The sequence below is a fragment of the Nerophis ophidion genome, linkage group LG24 (assembly GCF_033978795.1).
Source record: "Nerophis ophidion isolate RoL-2023_Sa linkage group LG24, RoL_Noph_v1.0, whole genome shotgun sequence".
NCBI lineage: Eukaryota > Metazoa > Chordata > Actinopteri > Syngnathiformes > Syngnathidae > Nerophis > Nerophis ophidion.
The window spans coordinates 5,828,782-5,838,084 of NC_084634.1; the positions used below are offsets into that span (position 1 = coordinate 5,828,782).

Sequence of the window (9,303 nt, forward strand, 5' to 3'; positions counted from 1 at the left end):
TTTAAAATTTTAAAAAGAAAGACATACAGCTCATTTTCGTAAAAATATTCAAATATTTATCAATGCTTTGAAACGACAGTAATATAAGCATTTTTTTTTTTAATAGTTATTCATTCCGTTTTTATAATGTATTTTAGAATGTGGAAGATTTTCATGTTCTTTTTAAATTTATTTTGGCATTATATATATTAATCTATGCATAAATATATGTATGTATGTATGTATGTATATATATATATATATATACACACATATATATATATATATATATATATATATATATATGTATATATATATACATATATATACATACATACATACATATATATATATATATATATATATATATATATATATATATATATACACACATATATATATATATATATACACACATATATATATATATATATACACACATATATATATATATATATACACACATATATATATATATATATATATATATATATATATATATATATATATATATACATACATATATATGTAGGTGTGGGAAAAATCACAAGACTACTTCATCAATCATCAGGAGATCTCCTGATGATTGAGGGAACCCCTCATGAAACAGTTCTGTAGAGATGAAGTAGTCTTGTGATTTTTCCCACACCTACATATTGCGCTCTACCACGGTATCGAGCACTATTCTGTGGATAATCCGATCAAGACATATATATATATATATATATAAATATATATATATATATATATATATCCACAGTGGGGCAAAAAAGTATTTAGTCAGCCACCGATTGTGCAAGTTCTCCCACTTAAAATGATGACAGAGGTCTGTAATTTTCATCATAGGTACACTTCAACTGTGAGAGACAGAATTGGGAAAAAAAATCCAGGAATTCACATTGTAGGAATTTTAAAGAATATATTTGTAAATTATGGTGGAAAATAATTATTTGGTCACACATTCAAAGCTCTCACTGATGGAAGGAGCTTTTGGCTCAAAATCTCACGATACATGGCCCCATTCATTCTTTCCTTAACACGGATCAATCGTCCTGTACTCTGGCCCGCCGTGTAATTTAATTTGGCCCTTGAGGCAATATCAATTTAGCATTAGAGCTGGCCCGCCGGTGTTATACAGCGTCAGTGCTGCTGTAACACCGCATCCACCGCTAATACTCATACTTGCCAACCCTCCTAATTTTCCTGGTAGACTCCCGAAGTTCAGTGCCCCTCCCGAAAATCTCCCGGGGCAACCATTCTCACAAATTTCTACTGATTTCCACCTGGACAACTATATTGGGGGCGTGCATTTAAGGCACTGCCTTTAGCGTTCTCTACAACCTGTCGTCACGTCCGCTTTTCCTCCATACTAACAGCGTGTCACATAATATTTGTGGCTTTTACACACACACACACAAGTGAATGCAACGCATACTTGGTCAACAGCCATACAGGTCACACTGAGGGTGGCCGTATAAACAACTTTAGCACTGTTACAAATATGCGCCACACTGTGAACCCACACCAAACAAGAATGACAAACACATTCCGGGTGAACATCCGCACCGTAACACAACAGAATAAATACCCAGAATCCCTTGCAGCACTAACTCTTCCGGGAAACTTCCAGCAAACTGACCAATAATTAACGTTTTATTCATGCATTTTCTCTTGCTACTTCAAGGATTGAATGTTTGGTTCATTCAATATTGCTATTTTATCTTCAAATTTATTATTAGCCTGTGGAAAAAATTTGATATTTACCTCAGAAGATTGCACATAGAAAAAAAGGCATAACATTTGTATTTAAATTTTATTTGATACGCCATTGATATATTTTTTTTATTATTATTATTTGAAACTGGATTTTGCATGTCACTATAAAGTTATATAAGCCCTGCTTGTTCAATATTTAATGCAAAACTTGTTTGGGTCCCTATTAAAAGGTTAATTTGTTCAACCTTGGCCCGCTGCTTTGTTTTGTTTAAAATTTTGGCCCACTCTGTATTTGAGTTTGACGCCCCTACTCTAGATGATGAAGTAAATTGGAAACTACATGTTAGTCATATAAAGAAAACATTTACAAAATTGACCTCGATACTTAATATAATAAAATACATACCCACAAATATTAACTACATTTATTTAGTTGAAGCATACATTGTTTATTGCATAAAGGTCTGGGGACATACATATAAAACAATCACACAACAATATTCATATTACACAAGAGAGTAATAAAGATGATTAATAGAATGGATTACAAAGACCCAACAAATGATCCATAAAGTCACACATTTTAAAATTGTATAAAAGAAAACTGTTCAAATGATGTATAAAGTAAATAATAATATGCTTCCAGAAGTGGTCCAGAAGATGTTTCAGATGTGAACCAGTAAATATGAACTAAGAGGGATTTATGTGTACTCAAAAGCAAAAGTATGAACACATGTAAAACAAATATGTACATCATATAAAGGAGTTCAACTATGGCAGTGGTTCTCAAATGGGGGTACGTGTACCCCTGGGGGTACTTGAAGGTATGCTAAGGGGTATGTGATATTTTTCAAAAATATTCTAAAAATAGCAACAATTCAAAAATTCTTTATAAATATATTTATTGAATAATACTTCAACAAAATATGAATGTAACTTCATAAAGTGTGAAAAGAAATGCAACAATGCAATATTCTGTGTTGACAGCTAGATTTTTTTGTGGACATGTTCCATAAATATTGATGTTAAAGATTTATTTTTTGGTGAAGAAATGTTTAGAATTAAGTTGATGAATCCAGATGGATCTCTATTACAATCCCCAAAGAGGGCACTTTAAGTTAATTACTTTTATGCGTAAAAATCTTTATTTATAATTGAATTACTTGTTTATTTTCCAACAAGTTTTTAGTTATTTTTATATCTTTTTTTCCCCAGATAGTTCAAGAAAGACCACAACAAAAATGAAGAATATTCATTCCTGTTATACAATTTTATAAATCAGAAATTGATGACATAATGCTTTATTTTACTTCTTTATCTCTTTTTTTCAACCAAAATTGCTTTGCTCTGAATAGGGGGTGCTGGAATTAAAAACATTTTCAAGGTTGAGAACCACTGATCTATGGAATCATCTACTATTAGAAAACAAAATATGTAACATGTTATTATTTCAAAAACATATAAAACACTCTTATGAATAAGTATAAAAGTTTATTGTATGTAACATCTTTTATGTACTGTTTATTCTCACCCTTTCAGTTAAATTGTTCTGTTCATTTTAAAGTACACAAAGGTGTATATTAACTCATGTACTTGACAGAAATAAAAGCACTAATCTGAAGTGTCTAATCTATAAATGTTAGAATCATATTAACAAGATTGTGTTACACACACAACAATGATGTCACACATGTTATATGTGCTGATGTTGTTAGAAAGTCAAAGTTTACAAAGTTTTGACAGTTTATTTCAAATCCTGCATCTTCATTTGCTGCTGCTGTTCTCACCAGCACACTTGTGTTTCTTACACTGGGACTTAGAAGAGAATCTTTCACCACACACACTGCATCTCAACACTTTCTCACCTGTGTGTGTTCTCATGGGTACTGTAAGAGTTTTTATGTGACCGAAGCTTTGGTTGCAGCTGGAACAAGAGTATTGTTTTTCACCAGAGTGCGTTCTCATGTGTGATTTTAATTGCTGTCTTTCTATATAACTTTTACTGCAAACTGAACATATAAGAGGTTTTTCACCAGTGTGTGTTTTGACGTGTACTTTTAAACTACACGTTTACCACATTCTTAACAGGAAAAAGGTTTTTCTCCCGTGTGTATTTTCATGTGTTTTTTGAAACGGTTCCTTTGAGTAAAATCTCTACCGCAGATTGAACATGAAAAAGGTTTTTCTCCAGTGTGTATTCTCATGTGTGCCCTGAGATGGTGCCTTCGATTAAAATCTTTACCGCAGATTGAACATGAAAAAGGGTTTTCTCCAGTGTGTGTTCTCATGTGTGCCGTGAGATGGTGGCTTCGATTAAACTCTTTACCGCAGATTGGACATAAAAAAGGTTTTTCACCAGTGTGTGTTCTCATGTGTACATTTAAACTTTGATTTCTTTCAAAACGTTTACCACATTCTGAGCAGGAAAAAGGCTTGTCTGCTTGTGATCCTCCACAGTGGTCTCCATCAGCTTCTGTTGTCATGTGTTGAGTTGAGCTGCTGCTTGGAGGCTCCCCCCCTCCCCTCTCCTCACTCTCACCTTTGACCTCATCATCTTCACTCTTCACAAACACATGTGACTTCTCCAACCATTCTTGACTGATGCTGTGTTCCTCCTCTTCCTCTTCACAGACGTCTGCAGGACACAAGAAGACAAACATGCTCGAGAGGAGTCCATTTTTGTTCAGTCACATGTTAGGAGCGATATTGATAAGATTTGACCAATTCAGATTTCATTTTCAACTCTGCTTTACGATTTGGTTATTTGTGGACTCACTTTTGCTTTCGAATTCGATGAAAAGGAGAAGGAACAGGTCGATTTGCACCAACAGTGAGGTCTTAAGAGGCCCAGACCTTACAGTTACCCCATGTGGTGCCAGAGGGCCCTGAGGACAATATTCTGCTTTGAAAATATCTATAAAATAAAATTATTTTTGGCTATAAATTAAGAAGAGAGAAACTATTTTGGAGGGCAATATCCGCCGTATATACAATCGTATCTCTGTTAATAGAACCCAGTTGTAGCTGGGACGCATTGTCTTTAATCTCCTTTCTAATGACTTCAATTTTCTTATTAAAGAATTGCATAAAGTCATCTGCTGAGTGGGTGGAGCTACTGGAAGGAGTCCCTTGTTGGGTTAGCGATGCTACCGTACTAAACAAAAATCTAGGATCGTTTTTATTACGGTGGATGAGATTTGAGTAATATTTAGCTTTAGCTAAGGTAAACATGCGTTTATAAGTTATTAAACTATCACTCCATGTTTGATGGTGCACCTCAAGTTTAGTCGTGCGCCATTTGCGTTCCAGCTTTATACATAATAATTTCTGAGCTCTAGTTTCTTCTGTAAACCACGGGGTACGCTTTTTGAGAGCCTTTTTTAACTTTAGTGGTGCTATGTTATCAATGGTTTCGCGCAGGGCGTCGTTAAAGTTGTTAGTGAGGTTATCAATAGAGCCCACATACTTTGGGAATGTTGCCATTACCGAGGGCAGTAGGTCAGCAAGAGTGGTCGTTGTGGCAGCATTAATGTTGCGGCTGCTATAGCAGTTATTATTATTATTAGTTTGACGAACATGCGTCTGAACCTCGAATTTTATAAGGTAAAGATCAGACAATACTTTAGTATATTGGAGTATCATAACCTTGGAAACCGTGATACCCCTGACAAGCACTAGGTCTATCGTATTACCGTTGCGATGCGTGGGTTCATTTGTTATTTGTGTAAGGCCACAGCTATCAATTATAGTCCGGAGCGCTACGCATGGTTGGTCCGATGGGGTATTCATATGGATATTAAAGTCCCCCATTCTAATTATATTATCGGCGTGCGTCACTAGATCAGCAACGAACTCTGAGAATTCATTGATAAAGTCCGAATAGGGCCCTGGGGGGTGGTAGATAACAGCCAGGTGTAGAGGCAGCGGTGTGACAGACCTCATAGTAAGCACCTCAAATGATTTATATTTATTAGTTATGTTAGGACTGACGTTAAAGTTTTCGTTGTATATTAGTGCGACCCCCCCACCCCTTTTAAGGGGACGGGCAATATGCGCATGTGTAAAGTTAGGAGGACATGCCTCATTTAGCGAAAAAAGTCGTTTGGTTTAAGCCAGGTTTCCCTGAGACCGATGACGTTAAGATTGTTGTCTCTGATGATATCATTAACTAACAAAGTTTTGGGAGACAATGATCTTATGTTTAAAAAACCTATATTATAGGTAGTGGGCTGTTTGAGGGAATTTTTGATCAAATTATCCGTAGTAGCAATATTAATAATGTTGTGTTTATTATGCCCAGTGCATTTAGTATAATTACGACCATATCTAGGAATTGATACAACGGGAATTTTCCGATTGTTTGTTTGTTGTTTATTCAAACAAAATGTTACCGTTCAAACTGTGTAAAAATTACAGTGGCAAAAATATTAAACATACTTGTTAAATAAAGTGTCCTCCTTGTTTTTAATGAATAATTAAGGCCTACTATGCTACTGTATTTAAACGTTGTTCATGTAGAGCTGGGCGATATCGGCTTTTATTAATATCGCAATAATTTTATGCCATATTGCGATATACGATATATATTACGATATTTTGCCTTAGCCTTGAATGAACACTTGATGCATATAATCACAGCAGTATGATGATTCTATGTGTCCACATTAAAACATTCTTCTTCATACTGCATTAATATATGCTACTTTTAAACTTTCATGCAGGGAGGGAAATCACAACTAAGTCAATTGACCAAAACTGTATTTATTAAATATTCTTCATTCTCTCACGGGTGAATTTTTAAATGAAAGAACAAATTAATAGTGTTGCTACCTTTTTTTAGTAACACTTCTGCTGCATACTTTGCATATTGCTGTTGTCTGATGAATATCTTCCCACTTGAAGCCAAACCACCGCCAGATGATAGACCCCCTGCTATTTATTTTGGGCATTTATTGTTCTTCCTCCATTTGTGATCAGTTTCGCACCTTCTCTCTCTTGTAATGTCACAAGCTCTGCTCCGCTCGATCTGCCTCAGCTAACGTTAGCCAGGCTGCTACCTCTCTGCTCGGTGAGAGCGTATGACGCTAGACGCGTGACAGTATGCAACGTATGTAAGAAGGCGGGCTTGTTTCATGTCTCTGTGAGAAGGAGACATAAGAAGGGGTGGGAAGAGCCTGCAGTGTAATGCCCGCAGTTAAAAGCAACTGTGTGAGAACATATAATCGAATATTACGATATAGTCATTTTCTATATCGCAAACCTGCGATATATCGTTTATATCTATATATCGCCCAGCCCTATGTTCATGTCAGAAAAATTGTATGTAAATTATGAAAAAAAAATGTCCCTTCTCTGAACAGACAAAAGCTATCTTTGTTGCACCAAGCCTTTGGAAAATGACGCTGTGCACGATGGGAAGAGACGGGAGGGGTTATCATTTGTTATCCAAGATCTGCCCAAGCTCGATCCAGGACCAGTCCAAGCCCGAGGCATCTTTTCCTTTTGTGTTAATGTGACCGAAAACAATGGCTGTTTAAATACCCCCCACTCCTCTAGAAACAGCTGTTGTTATGTAAACAGGGAATATCCAAATAAAGGAGGAGACGTGAACCTTTTTTTTGTTTGAGCATAACGACACTGTACAAGGGTACAGATGTACATGTTTCTCCTCACTGAGCCAAATTGAATTCTGTCTCTCTTTGATTCTTTGCTTCTTGTCTTTTTAAATAGATGTCGTCAATGTTTGAACCTGACAGTTCATTGAGGTGGTACTTGGAGCTCCAAGTATTTTCTGAGGTGGTACTTGGTGAAAAAAGTTTGACAACTACTGATGTAGTGTAAACTACATTGGCAGCCACCATTTTGTTATACTTAAAACGGAGTCTGCGCATACATTGCGCTTCCAACGAGATCCCGTTATTATCTCGAGTTAACAGGAAAAGGAGAAAGCAATACATGCGTATTTTCATTTTTCTCAAAATACTTTCCACTGTGTTTGTTAGAAAGTTCCACAACTGTTCACGTTATCCCAGGCTTGTGCTACAGCACTCATCTCATTGTGCAACATGGGAATGTTTGAAGTGGAACTAAACCTGATCTCTGAAAGGGGTACACATTATCTCCAAAGCAGGGCCCCCATCCACATATACAATACTAGAACATATCCGATGAAAACCAACATTATTTTGTTATTTTAATTATAAGTGTGCCATACCACCTATTAGGGTTGTACAGTATACCGGTATTAGTATAGTACTGCTAATGAATCATTTTCAGTACAATATCTGTATTGTACCGGCCCTGCACCCCCACTCTCCCACATCGAAGTCACGTTGTGACATTGCTGGTTTACGAGCAGACGAGCATGTTCGGCGGCACACAATCACGCAGTACTTACAAGCAGACAGTGTGTAGAAATAAAAGGGAGAACGGACGCATTTTGGCTAAAAAACTCACAATAAAGGTGAAATTATAACACTGAAACACCCTCGGGAAGAGGTGCTTTCATTTTTGAATGGTGGTGTTAAAACCAAGTATATCTCCAGCTGTAGTCATAAATGTGGCCCCCGGATGAACATGTGTCACAAACATTGTATTAGATGATATGTTGATGTTGTGCTTACTTGGACTGCGATGAAGCTGTGAGGACTCAGGTGGTTTGTCTTCATGCTCTTCAGTCTTCACAGAGACAACAGTCAGTGGAAACTTGCTGAGATCAGCCTCCTCCTGCCCTACAGGACACTCTCCCTCCTCTTCCTCTTTAAAATGTGAGGGCTGTGGATCCTCTGAAGTGAAACAGTCCCCCTGCAGATGAGGGAGACATTCTTCTTGGTGTCCAATCCGCTGATGGATGTCTACAGGACACAAACAAAACACATTTTAACTACTACAGGACTGTCTCAGAAAATTTGAATATTGTGATAAAATCCTTTATTTTTTTGTAATGCAACTAAAAACATGAACATGTCATACATTCTGGATTCATTACACACCAACTGAAATATTGCAAGCCTTTTATTATTTTAATATCACGGATAATGGCATACAGCTTAAGAAAACTAAAAAAAAATCCTTTCTCAAAAAATGTGAATAGTTCCTCAGACCAAGTTAAAAAAAAAGATTAATAAGAGCAAAACAAAATCAAACGTTTGAAAATGTCAATTAATGCACTCAGTACTTGGTTGGGAATCCTTGTGAACGGATTTCTGCATCAATCAGCTTGTGGCATTGCTGAGGTGTTATGGATGCCTAGGATGCTTCAATAGCGGACTTTAGCTTATTTGCATTATTGGGTCTGGTGTCTTTCAGCTTCTTCTTCACAATACCCCAAACATTCTCTATGGGGTTCAGGTCAGGGGAGTTGGCAGGCCAATCGAGGACAGTAATGCCATGGTCAGTACACCAGTTACTGGTGGTTTTGGCACTGTGGGCAGGTGCCAGATCATGTTGGAAAATTAAATCATCATCATATAGCTTTTGCACACATAAATAACTTGTCAATCCTGCCAGCTATTAGGTTAGGTTTACAGCATCAGTTACCATGGTAACTGACTCTGACTTTGTCTTCCCTTTCTTATTTTTGGAGTTAAAACTCTCGAGCTTTGCATA

General features: G+C 36.5%; 1 protein-coding gene across 2 annotated transcripts in view; it reads right to left on the minus strand.

The window, feature by feature from the left end:
- Nucleotides 1-2,108: 2,108 nt before the first annotated feature.
- LOC133542535 (gastrula zinc finger protein XlCGF48.2-like) overlaps nucleotides 2,109-9,303 on the minus strand; it is an 18,667-nt gene continuing 11,472 nt past the window's right edge. For both annotated transcript variants that reach the window (XM_061886758.1, XM_061886759.1), the window contains 2 exons: nucleotides 8,319-8,549; nucleotides 2,109-4,330 (listed from right to left, as the gene is read on the minus strand). In XM_061886758.1, coding sequence (XP_061742742.1) covers nucleotides 3,777-4,330; nucleotides 8,319-8,549 — 785 coding nt within the window. In that variant the 3' untranslated portion in view covers nucleotides 2,109-3,776. The remainder of the gene's footprint in view (nucleotides 4,331-8,318; nucleotides 8,550-9,303) is intronic.